Source organism: Zootoca vivipara, chromosome 10, assembly GCF_965207765.1.
Source record: "Zootoca vivipara chromosome 10, rZooViv2.hap1.1, whole genome shotgun sequence".
Taxonomy (NCBI): Eukaryota; Metazoa; Chordata; class Lepidosauria; order Squamata; family Lacertidae; genus Zootoca; species Zootoca vivipara.
Window position 1 is genome coordinate 8459433 of NC_142593.1, and position 19118 is coordinate 8478550.

Sequence of the window (19118 nt, forward strand, 5' to 3'; positions counted from 1 at the left end):
AAATAAAATTAAATTTATTATTTATACCCTCCCCATCTGGCTGGGTTTCCCCAGCCACTCTGGGCGACACCCAACAGAATATTAAAAGCGCAATAAAACGTCAAACTTAAAAAACTTCCCTAAGCAGGGCTGCCTCAAGTGTCTTCTAAAAGTCAGATACAGTGGTGCCTCGCTTAACGAATGCCCTGCTTAACGAAATTTCCGCTTAACGAAAGGATTTTTCGAGTGGAGGTTGCCTTGCTAGACGAATTCATTTTATGAAAAATTCGTCTAGCGAATCACGGTTTCCCATAGGAATGCATTGAAATTCAATTAATGCATTCCTATGGGCAAAAAAAAAAATTCAATGCATTCCTATGGGATTCGCTAGACGAATTTTTCGTTATAAGAAAAGACCCGTGGAACGAATTAAATTCGTCTAGCGAGGCACCACTGTAGTTGTTTATTTCCTTGACATCTGATGGGAGGGCGTTCCACAGGGCGGGCGCCACGACCGAGAAGGCCCTCTGCCTGGTCCCCTGTAACCTCAGTTCTCGCAAACCTCACTTCTTCCGAAACGTTTGACTTCCAAAGCGCAACTTCTGATTGGCTGCAGGAAGCGTCTGCAGCCAATTGGAAGCCGCAGAAACCCCATCGGATATTTGCTTCCTTTTTAATTAATATAATTTTATTACTTTTCAAAAATAACAAAAAAGAAAAATCATTAACAAATTTTTAAACCATCATTTTTAGCTTGACTTCCCTCCACTACTTCTCTTGGTTACATTGTTTACCCTTGTTCATGCACATCCATAAAACCTTATACTGTATTCTTAACAATCCAGTTTTAAAACCTTCTTCATCTTATTACAAGTGACTTTTAAAAGTTATACTAATGCAAAGATCTCTACTCAAATCTTAAAGATATGCGTTAAACATTTGCCCCCTTTTTTAGAACTCAAAGTCCTCTTCTTCCTTAGGTTTCAAATTATTTAATTTGTCCTGCATATTTCAGTAATGGACGTTTGGCTTCCAAAAACTGTTCAAAAACTGGAACACTCACTTCAGGTTTTCGATCGTGTGGGAACCGGAACGTTCGACTCCCAAGGCGTTTGGGAGCCAAGGTACGACTGTATCTGATGCGGTTTTGGCTACATAAGCAGCAGCACTCACAGCAAAAGTGTCAAATAAAGAGGGAACAATACTGTTGACTCATTCTGAGTAGTTGACAGCTAGCAAAGGAAGGGGAGCTCGCAAGCCTGAGGCATTGCTTGGGCTTGTTCCAACTCTTGCACATAGCAGTAAACCAGGCATAGGCAAACTCGGCCCTCCAGATGTTTGAGGACTACAACTCCCATCATCCCTAGCTGTGACCAGTGGTTAGGGATGATGGGAGTTGTAGTCCCAAAACATCTGGAGGGCCGGGTTTGCCTATGCCTGCAGTAAACCATGGTTTAGCATTACATACTTTGTTGGAGAGGAAAACCCAGTACTCCCTATGGCGGCTACACAAGCATGGGGCAAAAAGGCTCCAAAGTACTGATTATCAAGCATCCTTAAGCACTGATTATATTATGCAACATAGAACACAGCATCAGATTAGGATTTTCACTTTCTAAAATTATGCACTTCATCTTACCTTCATAGGGATACTCTTATCAAAATCAGGGAAGTGAATGATTCTATTCAGTTTTGACACATATAAGATCAGAATAGTGGTTACCATCTAAAAAAACAAAATTCAAATATACGGGTGGGTGAATCACAAAACACTTTCTCTGTTAGTCTGCAGAGAAGCTGCATTGCTGCACAGCAAGAGTCGGTTCTCCTTTCAGTGACCCTAACAGGCATTCCATGTTTGCAGACTTCACCAGTGGAGGCAGATCCTAACCTTGGATAGGCAGCAACCATTTTAGGTGTGTCTGATATGTGTGTGACCGTGCACATTTGCATTGCGCCGAACCCAGAAGTGACCCCCAAATGTCCAGATGTTTTGAGACTACAATTCCCATCATCCCTGACCACTGGTCCTGTTAGCTAGGGATCATGGGAGTTGTAGGCCAAAACATCTGGAGGGCTGAGGTTGAGGAAGCCTCAGCTAGAATGAGTCCGAGCAAAGCATATGGCCTGAATTCTGCGGTGTTTAGTTTTGCTTTCAAAGAATCTCCAGTTAAAGGGAAATCATGGTTGAAAACTCTTGTGACTCAACAAGGCTATGGATTGAAATTGGCTTGCTTAGAAAGTAAATGGAGTTTGTTTTAAACCATGGTTCATATTCAGCACTAAATCAGCATTCCTCGAAAGTGAAACTAAACATTGCAGAAGTCCTTTTCCTGGCTATGCAGAAGTGTAAGTCTGAGATTTTGCTTCTGCTTATTCTAGCTCGTGCGTGCATGTAGCGCTAATACATGGTTCAGTGTTACATGCCACTATTGGTCAATGTATCCCAACTTTATGGCTGGAGCACACCTCAAGTTGTACATTAGTGACTAGGTTGTACAGTCCTACCTTGGTTTCCGAACAGCTTAGTTCTCAAATGTTTTGGCTCCCAAACGCCGCAAACCCGGAAGTGACTGTTCCGGTTTGCAAACTATTTTTGAAAGCCAAACATCCCACAGGCCTTCCGTGGCTTCCAATTGGCTGCAGGAGCTTCCTGCAGCCAATCGGAAGCCGTGCTTTGGTTTCTGAACATTTTGGAAGTCGAACGGACTTCCAGAACGGATTTCATTCGACTTCTTAGGTACGACTGTACTCAAGAGGAAGCAGCCAGTCTGCATTTCATCCATTTCAAGATGGAGGTGAATAAACATACTACTCAGGTGTTCCCCTCACACAATTTCAGTCATGTAAGTGCGGAGAGCTGGGGCACTATTTTTGGCCCTGTCCCCTCTGCCACATTACTGTCACATTTCATGTGTCGAGAAGATGCATGTCTGTAGCAGGGAACTTTCAAGAGTAGAGAACGTCCCTGCCACAGACATGCACCTTCTTGACACATGAAATGTGACATGTGATTCAAGATCCTGATCAGGTGATAAAGCCAGAGATGGTGGTGCAATATAGGGGAAGCTCCAGGGGCCCTGTCTGGGCTCTCCTATCTCACATGATGGGACATAGGACACTACCACGTCCTGAGTCAGACCATTGCTCCACGTAGCTCAGGATTGACACTGACTACCAGCACCACTCCAGGGTTTTGGATGAGAGTTTCTCGCAGCTATACCTGGAGATGTGCCAGTGATTGAACATGAGATCTCCCGTGTGCAAGATCTCTACCACTGAGCTTCAGCCCTTTCCCACCCAAAGTTACAGAATTGCGTCAATAGGCCTTAAACCTGAATTGGAAGTCCTATGCAACACTGAAATCCTAAGCCACTGACATCAGCAACATTTTGGAACTAGCCTAATCATCTAAGCTACCTGTCATTTAGAACCTTTTAATCTTTGAACATACCTGTCCTACTCCAAGAAACACCGGAGATGGGAATCTAGAAAGGAAAGAAAACTGTATCAGATGCAATTTAAAAACAAAACAAAACAAGAGTTAGACAACTCTTTTTTTATTTCAGAAAGAAACAAAGCTCTTGAAGATGTTGATAAAACAAAAGAAAATACAACAGCTTTTCATGTTAGGTTCTGATATTGTTTGAAGGAAAATAAAATTGGCTTACCCCTTTAAAAGAAGGGTCGTGCAAATGGGGGGACAGTGAGCTTTTCAATGCAATATTTTCATGAGAATTGAAAGACAAACAAGCAAAAGTTGCCAGGACAGATTACTTGGCAATTTTTCTGTGCAATTCTCACCAACAGCATATGAACCTATTTCTCTAATCTGGCAGGACTTTATTTTTCCTTTGGCAAAGAAAGATGAAAAAGCTGCCTGGTTCTGAAGCTACAGAACTTTCATTGTTTTCAGAAGCTGCTTGGAATCGTACTTTTGTGATCGCATTGAACATTTCCTGCTACAGAGATGTGGTCTTCTCATAGAACTTTATAGTTCCCAGCAAGCCTTGGGAAGAAACCACAGCTGCAAAACTATTTATCATTACTTAGAAATAAAAATAAATAAAATGTTACAGGGTGGGATGCAAAGATGCCCTTCTACTAGCAGAAAGCCTCTTCCACTCACAAAAGGGCTATTTCTGACTCGAGGGAAGAGTTTTGCACATGGAAGGTGACCCCAAAGCCAGGAGTTATTTTGCTTGTACAGGCTCAAGACTGTGATCCAGTGGAGTTTACATGTTACAGAAGTAGGGAACCTTTGGTCCTCCAGATGATGTTGAACTGCAACTCCCATCTTCCCTGACCATTGGCCATGCTTGCTGGAGCTGATGGGAGTTTAATCATGAATCTGGCGATCTATCATGTCCAGCTCCCATATCCCAACTGAGGAGGCCTTTCCCTCTCCCAGCAGCCACCACGGGGCTTTCCAAGGACCATTTGTCCCTATGGGGAAAGCTCCCCCCCCCCCATCTAGCTCCTGCTGTTCTGTGTGAGATGGACTCTTTTCCCCATCAACTGCAACCACAGGACTATTCAACAGCCATCTTGCCCTATAGGAAGTTCTAGTTTTCAAAATAATAATAATAATAATAATAATAATAATAATAATAATAATAATAATTTTTATTTATACCCTGCCTATCTGGCTGGGTTTCCTCAGCCACTCTGGGCGGCTTTCAACAGAGCATTAAAAACAGAATAAAACTTCAAATATTAAAAACTTCCCTAAACAGGGCTGCCTTCAGATGTTTTCTAAAAGTCAGATAGTTGTTTATTTCTTTAACATCTGATGGGAGGGCATTCCACAGGGCAGGTGCCACTACCGAGAAGGCCCTCCGTCTGGTTCCCTGTAAATTCGCTTCTCGCAGTGAGGGAACCGCCAGAAGGCCCTCGGCACTGGACCTCAGTGTCTGGGCAGAACGATAAGGGTGGAGACGCTCCTTCGGGTATACTGGGCCGAGGCCCCTCTCCACACAGATCTATGGTTGAGTGGCTCCTATGTCTGGGAGATAGGCCTGTTGCTGGTTCTAGATGGGGCTGCACTCTCTTTGTAGGAGAGCTCCACTTTCTGGGGCTGCTACTTGATCCATCTTTTGTCGCCTCGGATGCAGGTGCCCCCTGAGGCTAGGAATGCCCATTATCAGTTCCGGCTGATGCAACAGCTGCAGCTGTTCCTGGACCAAAGCCTTAGTGGTCCAGACACTGCTGCTTAAAGATCTCTGCTGGCAGTCAATATGCTCTCGGGCAAAATTTAAGAGGTAACTATTCACATATAAAGCCCAGCCTACTTGAAGGACCACCTTTATCCAAACATTAGGGTTGCCATGTTTTCAAAAAGTAAAAACCAGGACACCCCAAAGTTGCTGAGCCCCCCCCCCAAAGTGATTTTCCTATTGACTTGTCTAAGATCGAGGACAAAGTGCCACCTTTTGGAAATTCTCCCTGGATGTCAATTCCGCCTTTGAAATCCCAGTAAAGTCCGGAAAAAACCAGAAAGTATGGCAGCCCTAATACATGCCTGCCTGTCTTTTGTGATCTGCTGGAGAAGCACTGCTAACTGTCCTGTGTGATATATGAGTTTGACAGCTAAAAGAAATTGAGTTTGTAATGTACTGAGGAATTCAGGAATGTGCTTAGTTTTAGATACCAGCTTAAAACATTTTTATTTGCACAATCTTACCTTGCCACGTGGCCTGCGTACAATGCTTTGAGAAGCTTTTTTTGCATTTGATTTAAGAGTTTAGAAATGTATGGATAAATAAAGTAAAAAAGAGAAATTCCTTAAGAATGCATTCTTGAACCATGAAAGCTCTTAGTTTTGACTGTATGCATATGATTCATGAAACACATTCCTGCATTTCCACTCTCCCAAGTTGGCTAACCACCAGAAAAAGCAAAAGGCTGAGCACGAACTTTGGACTAAGGAACTCTGGAGCTCAGTTCAACTTTCATCACCAGAGCAAAAGCTGCCCAAATTTCGAACGATATTTATTGAATTTTATATCTCACTTTTTCCTCTAAGGAGGGACACATTGTTCTCTGCCTCCTCATTAATCCCTACAATAACCCCGCGGGGCTGAGATAAGAGTGGCTGGCCCAAGGTCACCACAGAACTTCATGGCCCAGCAGGGATTTGAAACCTGGTCTCTTCCAGCGCCTGGCCCAACACTCTAACCACTACACCACCTGCCTTATACCAAGTCATCCCGTTGGTCCATCTAGCTTAATGTTGTCTACACTGACTGGCAGCAGCTCTCTGGCGTTTCAGACACGGCTCCCTCTCTGCCTTACCTGGAGATTGAACAGGAGACCTGATGCTCTCCCACTGAGCTTCCCAGTCACCAAACACCTTGCAAAATGCATGTGTGAGTTCAAGAAGAGATGGGGCGGCGGCGGCATTATTTGCAGAGAGGGGTGAAAGAGAGGCACCGGTGAATGTTTGTGCCCCAGCCAGGAAACTACGGGACAAATAGGGGTGGGTTGTTGCCGTCGAGTTAGCAGGATCGATGCCCAGAGGCGGCGGTGACGGGCGCTGCAAGGGAAGTATTGGGTAGAAAAGTAGGTTTTGAATGGGGCGGGGGCAGGAACCGGATCTCACATCCACGATCGGAGGGGGAAGTTGGGGGTTTGTGTCCCCCCCCCACCTCCGACGGTGCGCGGGATCGCTGGCCGTCCAGGTGCTCGTCCTCCTTCTCACCTGTAAGCCGTCAGCACCGCCTTGTTTACCAGGACGATGCAGAAAGAGCAGATCCCGTAGAAGAGGGCGGAAAGCAGCCTGAGCAGAGGGGAAGGGGCGGCGGGGGCAGAAGCAGCCGGCTCCGGCTTTTCCTCTTGGCTGCCTTTCATCTCTTGGCGAGACCCGGGCGCTTGGCCGTTCCGCGCGGCATCCCCGCCGCCGCAGCCGGAGGGAGCCGAGCCAAACAGGAAGGAGATCGCGCCCCGCCAGCCAGCCAGCCTGCCCGTCCCCACCCACTCGGCGGCGGCGGCGGCAACGCGCCCTCTTTCGCTCCCGCGGAAACTTCTCGGCAGCGCTGAGTTTGGGGCGCCCTCTGGTGCCGCTTTCGTCTCTCCAAGCAGCACAGAGCGGAGGCCGCTCGGGTTACGGCACGCTGGCATTTAACGCACTAGTGGATTTACGCATAAACAAGCTATAGCTTAGAGGGCCCCACTCTCTTGCCCCCCCCCCAAAGAAATTTCAAGGAAGGGAAAAAACCCAAAATATAAGATAAAAACAAAATAAAACATACATACAGCAACAGTATTTTGTGTTGTGCAGGCTCCTATATGTTATGTGCAAATGGCTTTAGATACCTATTAGGTCCAAAAATTAACCATATAGCATATATTCAACACAAAAAAACAGCAACAATTTGTTGCTGGACATATAAAGGGCCCCATTACTTTCAGTAGGGTAGCTTAGGGCCTCATCAAACCTAAATCTGGCCCTGTGCGTCACTCATGCCCCTGGCAAGTGTTCAGGGGACTCCAAACAAAGTCAGAACTGGGACCCATTTTTGGCTTCCAGCTGCAAGAGGAGAGCCGTTTTAAGTTGGAGGCTAGGATGGATTCAACCTCACCACCACCACCGTTTTATTGACTCCGTCAACATGAGCGTAGCCAGCAAATAAATACAGTAAAATACTTAACTAATTGATCAATTGTGTGGCAGATAACAGGGTTCTGCCCCCATAAAATAAATCCTAACTTTGTCCATGGACGCGGGTGGTGCTGTGGGTTAAACCACAGAGCCTAGGGCTTGCCGATCAGGTCGGCGGTTCGAATCCCCGTGACAGGTAGAGCTCTCGTTGCTTGGTCCCAGCTCCTGCCAACCTAGCAGTTCAAAAGCACGTCAAAGTGCAAGTAGATAAATAGGTACCGCTCCAGCAGGAAGGTAAATGGCGTTTCCATGCGCTGCTCTGGTTCGCCAGAAGCGGCTTTCTCATGCTGGCCACATGACCTGGAAGCTATACGCCGGCTCCCTCGGCCAATAAGTTGAGCGCCACAACCCCAGAGTTGGTCACGACTGGACCTAATGGTCAGGGTCCCTTTACCTTTACCTTATGCCCATGTCAGTCAAGATGAGGATGTTCCTGCGGAAACTATTAAATTCGCACAGCAAAGTGACTGGGCATTGCTTTCTGTACCAGAACTTTTGGAACCTCAGGCTCTCCAGATATTGCTGGACTGCATCTCCTATCACCCATTTTAATCCTTCGTCATGCTCACTGATGACAACGGGAATTGGGAATCCCCTCTTCTATACATTTCCTTAAAATGTCAGGCTGTGATTCTTGGATCTCAGTGCTTTTGGCTCCACGAACTACGATTTTGCTTTATGTATCTACCAACAGAGAACAGTGCTATAATCAATATAATAGCCTTTAAATCAGGCCTCCTCAGACTTGGATTAATATTTGAAGAGCTCAAGAATGATAACTACAAACTACACCTGCTGATAATTAAGCAATTAAGTAAGGCCATTGGATTAGCAACCCCTGCCTGCTACGTAGCCTCTTAATTCCTATGGAAGTAGTAAGGGTGTACTACGTAAATATTTTCCAGTACTACGTAGAATAAGCTAGCCCCTAAGAAAGCATATGAAGAAGAACAGGCTTATTAGTCAAGGTTTCAAATGCACACAAGGTGTTTTGCATTTCCTGTTAAAAAACTTTTAAATTAGAGAGAGAACTGTACCAACCAGTTCTTCAACGTACAAGAGTCAGACACACAGAAACATTGTGCATGTACCAGAACCTGTGAATGTAGCATATGATTTCTAGGATACAATACAAAGCAAGAGTATCATCATAAAGTTTTAAAACTCAGGCAACTTTTTATTCAAAGCTTATTAGAATTACAGCATTTTGATTCATGCCAAAAGTACAGCTTAATCATATGAAGCAGAGAATTCTTGAACCACCATTTCAAAAAGCCAATCTTTTTCACAAATGTAACTTATTCTGGAGTTTTTCCCCCCCAAAGATGTATTTTATACATAATTGGTAAAGCAGCTCAACTAGCCCAGAGCTAGTCAGTATGCAGGGTTTTCTTTAAAAAAAAATAATTAAATGCATATTTTCAATATGCATTCTGTGTAAATATAGATTGAAAAAAGGAAATGTGTTTGTGTGTAACAATGAATTAGGCCTCACTCGCAATACCGGATGTTGCAGTCGTAAGTTTACCTTTAAGTTATCAGTTGGATTCCATGAAGTGCAAAATGTCTTTCCCCTTTCAGGGAAAGCACCAAAGTTGCCATTTGAGGGTCCTTAGCCTTTCCCCCCCAATGACTTCATGTCAATTCTTATGTACTCAAAAGATCCAGGTTGAAGTGCTTTGCTTTAAAGAATCAGAGGTGGCAAACAAACATAAGAAATTAGCAAGCCAAAAAGTGACAGTGTAATTTAAATCCATCTACTGCACTACCTTCCCCATTTTCTAGCTGTTTGCCAGCATTAATACATAATTCTTAAGGATATACAAAAACGACTTTGACACTGTATAAGTATAACCCTGGAAATGGATTTTTATCTTGCCAATGACAAGACATCTGTAATTAAAACTTTATATTGGGAAATAACATTCTTTGCTCATTTGTTGTGGTCAGAAGGAATGAAGTCCAACAAATGCTTAAATAATAGGTGGTTGTTCGGACAAGTATCACATAGTTTATATTTTTATGCCAATAGCCTTTATTTTTTTCTAAAAACAGGAGCATAAAATTCTCTTAGTCTATTATGCACCTCTACTCAATTTGATCACAAATCACTATAAAAGGCACATGCCTGGCATATGATAACTTAAAACTATTAAGGCTATAACTTTTTTTCCGTTGAGTGCTCAAGAGCACTAAGTGCTATCCCTATATCTTAATTTGGGGGGAAAGGGAATAAAATACTAATCCATATATCTCACACTTGCAACTACTTCTGGAAGCCTAATTTACTAATTGTATAGCAAATACTTTTATCAGTAACTGTACTAGCTAGTGAACACAAAACTTGGTATGTAACGTTTCAAATGGAAGCAATAAGGTGGCGTTATGCAAGAAATATCTACCTGCAATAAAATCTTCTGAAGCAGTATTAGTGTTTGCTGTCTTTTACTAAAAACCAATGCTACCCTGTAAATATCCCCATTACCAAAACCAAATCCCATTGTTATAGGGTCTAAATCTGAAAGAAATCCTCAATTGATGGAATGTTACCATGATGCCTAGAATTTGCAAGATGTAATCACTCAGTTATAGGTGAGTCCAACAATGTGCAAATGTTCCCAATATTCTGTTGGGAACAAGAAGTGCTACTCAACCAAGAGACTGCCGAGACCTCAGCCTACTAAAAGGAAAGTCAGTCTCCATGTCAGTAGTCACAGTGAAGATCCTGAACGACATACTACCAAGTTATTCTATGCGGCTACAAGGTTACAACAGCTATTTCTAGCATTCTTGCGAGCAATGCTAGCAATGAAAAACCATGGTTGCATCACTGTTTACATCCAATTTTTTAGAAAATGTTTCAACTATTTTCTTTGAACATATGTACCATTATTCTAATCTAATGAGTTCAGAAAGTGCTTCCTGTGAAAACTGTATCAAAGAATGACAGGAATTCTGACTTTACACACTTTTACCTAGAGGCAAGCTCCACTGATTGCAGTGACTCACTTCCACATACTTGTGATTAAGAGCAAAGCCCTAACTTGGCAAAACGAGCTTTCCATAACATGAGCATTCCCACTCTGCATTATACAGTCTCCTATTTACAAAATACTTTAAAAAGCTTTACATCTGACTTTCCCATACAAAAAAAAGTGCAATTCTCTCACCCCATTTTCTGGGGCAACAACATTCTTCATAAATTCTACAGAATAGCAGCCTATAGAAGCAAATAAGGTGCTTAGCTTATGCCCAGGAGCTAACTGGTTTTAAGTACCAAAATGCAGTACTTTTTATCAGCAGGTCCAGATCTTCAATTACTGTCGTAATGGTGCCCCAGCCAAGTTGGCAAGCTCAATGAGTGCCAGTGCTCCATGCAAGCGTTCGCGCTGTTCTTGGAGGCGGCTACAGGAAACTGAATGGGCAATATTTTTTTCCTCCTCCTCCTCATCTTCAGACTGAAGGTATTCCATGGGATCCTGCTGCTCCTGGTCAGGCTTATGAGTAGTTTTGCTTTTTAATGTAGGAGTGCGCTGTTCTCTCATCTCCCAGTACCTATCAGTAAAGATGAATACTAGCATTATAAATAGCAACTGAAACACTGTAGCCTGATAGTCCCTTGGATTTCATTTAATTAAGCTAAGGAAAGGATTGGTTCATTCAAAGCAAAGACGACTGTGAGGTAAGAAGGAATAAAAAACTAGCTGAGTGTGGTTTGAAATGCCATTCTTACAACGTGACATGACAAAATGTTCTCAATTCTCAATGCTTTTAAACTTATTTCATTTACAAAATGCTTTCAAACGTCGCAAAGTATTTTAATAATAATAATAATAAAATAATAATAATAAATGTAACAGCTTTGCATTTTATATGAAATAACTTACTTTGCCAGCCATTCAGCAACAGCTTTGTTCTCTGCAGTTTGCTTTTTATTCAGTCTGTCTGTTGGTTCTTCTCTCCTCAGCTTTGCATATGGATGTTTGGGACAATGACGGTTTGCATGTGTGAACCTGCTGGCGCATCCTTATTAAAAAAGACAAGGCAGACATACCAATCATTTAAAGAAAGGCATTCTACTATCTTCCCATGTTTAAAACACAAACGCTGCTTGGCCCAGAAAACATAACATTAAAAACATACACCAAGTGGAGTTTTCCTGTAGTTAAGTGTTACAAAGTGGACACTAGCGCTTGGCAACCAAAATTCTGGCTTACGTGTTCCAATCAGTGTATAAAACTCCCAGGTTCTGGGCCCTTTTAGCTTTCCAAATTTATCTTGCATGCCCTCCCCACTTATTCCAAAGATGTATGGGATGTACTGCCCTATGGCCACACATGCTGAATGGCCATGAAATGGCTTTCCCCCTTTCAAGCTACATAATCCCCATAGGTTCCCCCTTCTAAGGAAGCAAGGGGCCTACACAAAATACCTACTCCCCACCTCTGTATTCAAGCATTCAACTTCAGCTTTCACCATTTTCAGCCATCCCAACCCCCCCCCACCCAGTGCTTCACTACATCAGGCATCCCCAAACTTCGGCCCTCCAGATGTTTTGGACAACAATTCCCATCTTCCCCGGCCATTGGTCCCGTTAGCTAGGGATCATGGGAGTTGTAGGCCAAAACATCTGGAGGGCCGCAATTTGGGGATGCCTGCACTACATGATGCATTCCAGGCAATGTAAAGCACTCAGTATCACCAGTTTTAGCTGAGGAATTAAATATTAGTTGAACACTCTCCCACAGATTTCAATGGATTTTTAAAGCACTTTATTTGACTGTTAATACTGTTATTTTTTCAAACTAACAGTACACATAATCTTCCTCCCCTCTCATATGATACATATTAGAAGCAGGCACGTCTTATTCCCAATTGTATTCACAGCAGTTTATTTGAACAAAGGTAATTCTGTCTTGGCTCACCGTTTTCTGCGCACACAAAAGGTTTTTCCCCTGTATGGAGACGTTGGTGCGTTTTAAGTTGCCCACTCTGAACAAAAGCTTTCCCACACTCTGGGTAGTCACACAAATAAGGCCTTTCACCTGGGGGGAAAACAATCATAGGGTTGAAAACGGTATTTGTAGAAATAAAAGCGCTGAAAACTTATTCTGAAAAGTGTTATTTTTGTTAGTATTGTAAAGCTGTCAAATTTTAAAATGTTTTTAGTTGCTTTGAAATACAATTAAGGGACAACAAAGATTTATATAAAATTCAGAGTGGACCAAGTGCGATGCCCTAGCTGGCATGCTACTTGACTACACACCTTTAATTAATCTCTCTGATATACAGTCTCTGCTTCCAAGTTACTGCAAAAGGTACATCCTACCATGGGCGTAGCCAGGAGTATTGTCGGGGGGGGGGGAGAGAGAACCTCAGTTTGCTATTTTTATTGCTGGGGGAGCAGCTGTCCGTCCTTATCCCCATCCCGGGCTGGTTATGCCCATGCATCCTATATTTCCTCATTCAACAGAATGGGCATTATTCAAAGTTAATATTCTTTGAAGTCCCATTGGTTTAAAGTTCTCCCATTGAAAGGACAATCTTATAGCCCATGGGTAGGCAAACTAAGACCTGGGGGCCGGATCCGGCCCAATCGCCTTCTAAATCCGGCCCGCGGACAGTCCGGGAATCAGCGTGTTTTTACATGAGTAGAATGTGTGCTCTTATTGAAAATGCACCTCTGGGTTATCTGTGGGGCATAGGAATTAGTTCATTTTTTTCCTCCAAAATATAGTCCAGCCCCCCACAAGGTCTGAGGGACAGTGGACCAGCCTCCTGCTGAAAAAGTTTGCTGATCCCTGCTATAGCCCTTTGGAGGGTGCCAGAGATCTGACACTGCAGGGAGTTCTGCTGAAATATCAAGCCTGTTAGTCCAACATATGTCAGAGCTTTGATGCTGTAGGCCGGATAGGAGGCTTGTTGGGGGCATGCCAGGGGAGGAACAAGAACCTGCAGAATGCCCCCTTTCTCCTTCACTCTACCAATACTTCCAAGACTACTTCACCTGGATTTCAAATTATAGCTGCAATGCGATTGTTCTACTATTGCAAACAGACGATATCATGTTTTAGTCTATTTTTCTCCAAGACCCATGCTTTGACAGAATATCCATGCTTGATTTCCCCCCTTATTGACTTGTTCCACTTACCAGTGTGAGTTCTTTTGTGGGCCTGTAAAGACTTTTCTCGTGGGAATACTCTGTTGCAAACACTACAACGAATCCTGCTTGAAGAGTGCTCTCCCTCGCTTATTAGATCTCGGACGGTGTCTGCTCTTGGTCGACCTCTTCTAGTCCCATCCTGGTGAATAAACAGGCCATTGTCAAATGCTTCCCAAGAACTACTATATAAAAGGTGGTGGATTACTAGACCTCAGCTCATAGGCCAGTGGAGCTGTTGCAGGCATTTTCTGGCACAAAACAATGTATTCACCAATCACAACCTGCTAGAGCCCAAAACACTGGCATTTTTGTCAGCACCTGAAAGGGACCCCTGACCATTAGGTCCAGTCGTGACCGACTCTGGGGTTGCAGCGCTCATCTTGCTTTATTAGCCGAGGGAGCCAGCGTACAGCTTCCAGGTCATGTGGCCAGCATGAAAAAGCCGCTTCTGGCGAACCAGAGCAGCCCACGGAAACACCGTTTACCTTCCCGCCAGAATAGTACCTATTTATCTACTTGAACTTTGACATGCTTTCGAACTGCTAGGTGGATAGGAGCTGGGACTGAGCAACTAGGCTCTGTGGTTTAACCCACAGCGCCACAGGTTGCATTACTTATCCCCTTAGTTAAATAAACAGGTTGAATTGTATCTCCTTAGTTCGGGGGTTACATATCTCCATACCCTCCAATATAGGGGCACTTGGAGGACCTGGCATTGTGAAGATGCTCGTGCCTAGGTCATTGTGTGACTCCCTTATCCCTGCCTTTCTGCGAATCTTGAAAGAAAAAGAGCGGAGAGCAGTATTAAATTGCGGCAGCGTTCGCAACCACTGTCCGGGGGTATGTGTGTGCCACATATTCAGGAAGCGTGTTCTCTATCAATCTGGTGTGGTGTAATTTTACACATTACTTGGGAAGACAGGCAAACTAATTCCAGCGTACTGGAAGAAGCAAAGATCACCAGTGTTGAAGCAATAATTCTTCAACATCAACTTTGTTGGACTGGTCATGTTGTGCGGATGCCTGATTATCATCTTCCAAAGCAACTACTCTATTCCAAACTTAAAAATGGAAAGTATAATGCTGGTGCTCAACAAAGAGGTTTAAAGACTGTCTCAAGGCAAATCTAAAAAAATGTAGTATAAACACCAGGCATCCCCAAACTGCGGCACTCCAGATGTTTTGGCCTACAACTCCCATGATCCCTAGTTAACAGGACCAGTGGTCAGGGATGATGGGAATTGTAGCCCAAAACATCTGGAGGGCCGAAGTTTGGGGATGCCTGAAAACACCAACAACTGGGAAACACTGGCCTGCGCACGCTCCAATGGGAGAACGGCCTTGACCAAGACACACAAAGCAAGGGAGAAACGTGCTAAGAGGAAGGCACGCTTGGCAAATCCACACCGTGATCAACTCCTGCCTGGAAACCAATTTCCCCACTATGGAAGGACGTGTCGTGGATCCAGAATTGGCCTCCACAATAACTTATGGACTCATTGTTAAGACTGTTTTAATGGAAGACAATCTTACTCGGCTAGGAGTGATCGCCAAAGAAGAAAGAAGAGAGCATCAGGCTAGGACCTGGGAGGTCTGGGTTAGATGGGTTAGAAATGTAAAATGTAAAAATAAACAAAATATCCAGGAAGCAGAAAATTGCCGTTTATTTAGGAGTTGTATCGACCGGACATAAGGAGGCGAGGTTGCTGCTGTCATTGTTGTTGTTATTTAAAGGGCGCAGAGAGCGCGCGCCCGCGCCCCCTTCAGCACCGCAGAGCCCAAAGAGAGCTGATCCTGCGCGCCCAGCCGCGAAATTCGAGCGCGCGCGCGCTCTACCACGCGGGAAAAAGCGGCGGCGCGCGCGCGGGGAGACCTCTCCATACACACACCAAAAAAAACAAAACACTCCCGCTTTTGGCGCGCGGAGGTGTCGTCACCCAGAGCGTGAATCACCCGCGGAAGTGACTTAACTGCACATATACACCAAAAAGAGCCCCCTCGCGCCTCGAGGGGGCGGGGCCGGCCGGACGTTGGCCAGAACCCTTTAAAAAAAGGGATTTGGGAGCCCTTTCCCCTCAACCGCCGCCGCGCGCCTTTCCCTGCCCCGCCCCCTCCATGGGCTCTTAACCCCTTCGGTGCCGCCGCACTCACCCTCAAGTGCCCGCCGCCCCCGATGCCGCTGTCCGGGCTGCCCGCCTCCTCGTCCTCTCCGCCCGAGCGCCCCGCGGCTCCACGGACGCCGCCGCCCCCTGCTCCTCCTCCTCCGCCATCGCGGAGAGGCTGCGGCGTGGCCGGCGGGGGGCTGAGGGTGACGTTGTGCGCGTTCTCCCCCCACCGCCACGGGTAGACCATGAAGTCGCTGAAGCCCGGGCTGGTGGGGATGGGCGGTGGCGGCGGAGCCCGGCTGTCCCCTCCGCGGGGCGGCTTGACTGGGGTGGTCTTGATGACCGAGACCAGGACGCGCTTCGGGGAGTCGCCCGGGCACATGATGACCGGCGAGGGGAGGCCCGGCCGCTCGGACATCCTACACCGGGACTCGCCCTCTCGCACGGTGCGATCCGCTGCCCGGCCGCCGCCGCCGCCCTCGACTCTTCTTCGGTGCCCGGAGGGGACACCTCAGGGGTGCATGGCAGGGAAGCAGGCAGAGCTTTTCCCCCTCAGGGACGCCGCACGCCGGCAATCGCGCTCCGGCTCCCGAAGCAGCCGCGGCCTCTTCCCACACGCGGCTTGTCACCCAGCAGCGGCCGCAACCCTGACCGCCGCCGCCACCGAATCCAAGACTTTCCCGCGTTACATTTCGCGCCTGGGCGGAACCAATCACCAAGTCTGGCGTGGACGTCAGGAGAGTGGCGGGCTGCCGCGGCCAATGACGTGCGGGGAAAGCGCCGAGCTCCCTCACTTCAAAGGCGGGCGGCTGCGAAAAGGGAGCAGCTAGGTGGGACTTAGCCGTAGCAGAGCTCAGCCATTGGCTGGCCCTTCGCTCTCCCCGGCCAACAGAATTCGAAAATCTCGTAGGGTGGGTGGGCCGCCGGCATCCCACCAAGGCCCGCCCCCGGCTGTCCTCATGTGAATAATTGTGCTTGGTACTGATTGGCTGTGGGCTGGAAAGAGGCGGGTTCTGTCGCTGGCGGTTACCGTAAATGCGCAGTAAACAGGTTTGGGGCGCGTTTGGCGCGTTATTTAGTCCCAGGTATCTGGCCAATCACGACTGCCGACGCAGCTCTCTAGGCGCGCTAAGCAAGAAGCCACCTGAGCGCTTATCACGTGACAACCTCCTTATTTAAATGTAATTAGTGAATCAGAATAAGAAAATGTGCAGTTGGACGGAAAAAGCGCTTATGTTATTAGCTAAAACTGTGACAAACAACGAAATACGTCGTGCCAGTCTAATATATTGGGCTTTAAAGCCCTGGTTCTCAATAGAGTGGAATTATTCCCCAAACCTAGAAGAAAATTGTGTGCCAAAGTCCTGTCATCGCAGAGGCCCGAGCTAACAGCCCAGTTGGATCAAACCAAAGATCCATCTATTGCAGCCAGGGATTTGCTAGCTTGCTCAGCCACGATTCTGTCAGCTCTTGGTTATATGTTGCTGGGACAATACACTCTTATAGTCATGTATAAGAAAAGTTGAATTTAGGATTTATGAGGCGTATTTGTAAAGGCTTTTTTAAAAATGAATACAGCCATTGCTTTTTTTCAGCTGGAATTCACCAGAACTCAGTTGCGGCACCTCTCAACTGGGCACCATTGCCATTATAAGAGAACGAGGGAGGGAGGCATTTGTGATGAGTTCCTGCGCCTGTTTCTAGAAAAATAGCAGTGAATACAGTATTGTCTGGATATTTACTGCATTTCCTTTCTGTGGATAAGCCAAGCAGAAATTCATTAAATATTTATGTTTAAAACCATCACATTTATATTCTACATTTCTTCCAAGGAACTCAAGGTGACAGGCATGTTTCTCCCGCACCCCATTTTATATGCTGAACAGTCCTGTGAGGTAGGTTAGACAATCATTATTTGCCATGGCTATTCTCAGCTTTTAGTATGCGTCTGAATCCCAGTGGCTGGAAAGCACAGGAGGAGAGAGTGCTATTGTGTTCGGGTCTTACTAGTTGGGTTTCCCATAGGCACCTAGTTGGAAACCATGAGAAGATGATACTGGACTAAATGGGCCGCTAACATGATCTAGCAGGCTTTTACATTCTTTGATTGTGACTGGTCCAAGGTGAGCTTTATGACTGAATGGGAATTTGAAACCCTGGCTCCCAAATCCTAGTCTAACACTGCTACCCGCCCCCCGCCCCCACTATCATTCACATACATTCCTACCGGTATGTAAGGAAGCTATTATGAAAGCTGCAACTTTTAAATTTCTGTCGGGATATATCTGACATATATCTATATATATCTATATCTGTCTTGGGGCAGTGAGGAAGCCATGTGCTTTTTACAGATGCCTACTGGAGTTCATTAGCCTGGTAGGTAGCAAGTGATTTGGAAAGCTGCATCTTTATGTGACTTTATGGTGGTTTCATGCACAGCACTAAGCCCAGTAGCCCCAAGATGCCATAAAGATGTTATGAAAAGGGGTAGAACAGGCTTCCGCATGCTCTACCGACGTGCGCTGAGGTCCAGAACCCCTGTGCAAAACAAGTATTGCCTGTATATACAATCTGAACCTACAGTTCACAGCATTAACACCCAAATAAAGCTTCTCCCATAGCCACAGCTTTCTCTCTCTGCCTTTCGAACTGGCAGCTTTTGCATTCAATTTCTAAATGACATACCTCAACTTTCAACTCTGACCTTTTGCATTTCGAACTAACAGACAGGTGAGTGGGGGAGGCCCCCCATTTGTTCTCTGGCACAGAGCCACTCCCTTTGTTCCCTTAACAGTAACAAACTCTCTTTAACCTATAACAATTACTGGTCTATGATTTATTACTACATCTGGCAGCACTTAATTGAATAGGCAACATTCATACAGATCTGGGATACCAAAGTTTGAGGGTGCAAGGGAACCCGGAACTGCTAGAGTTAGTGAATGTTAGAAATCAGTAAAGGGGTAGAATTTAGCTGATTTTTGGAGTATGAAGGAACAGTGCCAGACACTAGATTCAAAATACAGGCCGAACCAGTTCTCCTGTTCAGGAGATTGCTGTTAGTGGTGACATAAAGAAAACAATAAGAACTAAGTAGCGGGCCGTTAAAGAACCACCCAGCTCCTGTCCTTCCACCTCAGCTGTGTGTTAGTTATAACAGAGTTGGAAGAGGCTGCAGGAGGTGTGATGTCACACAGGAAAAATGTGTCCT

The 19118-nt window shown here is 45.5% G+C and overlaps 2 protein-coding genes across 3 annotated transcripts in view; both read right to left on the reverse strand.

Annotated features, from left to right (window-relative positions):
- Positions 1-6930, reverse strand: part of SLC35D2 (solute carrier family 35 member D2) — a 28110-nt gene extending 21180 nt beyond the window's left edge. The window contains exons 1-3 of one of the 2 annotated variants that reach the window (XM_035099972.3): positions 6680-6930; positions 3434-3467; positions 1619-1705 (exon numbers count right to left, since the gene is read on the reverse strand). In XM_035099972.3, coding sequence (XP_034955863.1) covers positions 1619-1705; positions 3434-3467; positions 6680-6828 — 270 coding nt within the window. In that variant the 5' untranslated portion in view covers positions 6829-6930. Of the gene's footprint in view, positions 1-1618; positions 1706-3433; positions 3468-6273; positions 6399-6679 lie in introns of those variants that run through there. The other variant, XM_088652616.1, reaches the window with a different exon arrangement.
- A 1860-nt stretch (positions 6931-8790) lies between these two features.
- Positions 8791-17697, reverse strand: ZNF367 (zinc finger protein 367). The gene is made up of 5 exons (XM_035099966.3): positions 15954-17697; positions 13791-13941; positions 12565-12684; positions 11527-11665; positions 8791-11194 (listed from the first exon to the last, which is right to left on the reverse strand). Exons 1-5 carry the CDS (start codon positions 16323-16325, stop codon positions 10957-10959), a joined length of 1020 nt encoding a protein of 339 aa, XP_034955857.3. The 5' UTR covers positions 16326-17697; the 3' UTR covers positions 8791-10956.
- Between the last annotated feature and the right edge of the window lie 1421 nt (positions 17698-19118).

What these genes read in the sequence shown, in the direction of transcription:
- ZNF367 (XM_035099966.3), bottom strand. Translation starts at nt 16,325, where the DNA reads ATGTCCGAGCGGCCGGGCCTCCCCTCGCCGGTCATCATGTGCCCGGGC. An exon ending in GGGGCGGCGGGCACTTGAGG is followed by an intron (nt 13,942 to 15,953) that starts GTGAGTGCGGCG and finishes TTTATTCACCAG; the next exon opens with GATGGGACTAGAAGAGGTCG. An exon ending in TTTTGTGTGCGCAGAAAACG is followed by an intron (nt 11,666 to 12,564) that starts GTGAGCCAAGAC and finishes TTTTTTAATAAG; the next exon opens with GATGCGCCAGCAGGTTCACA.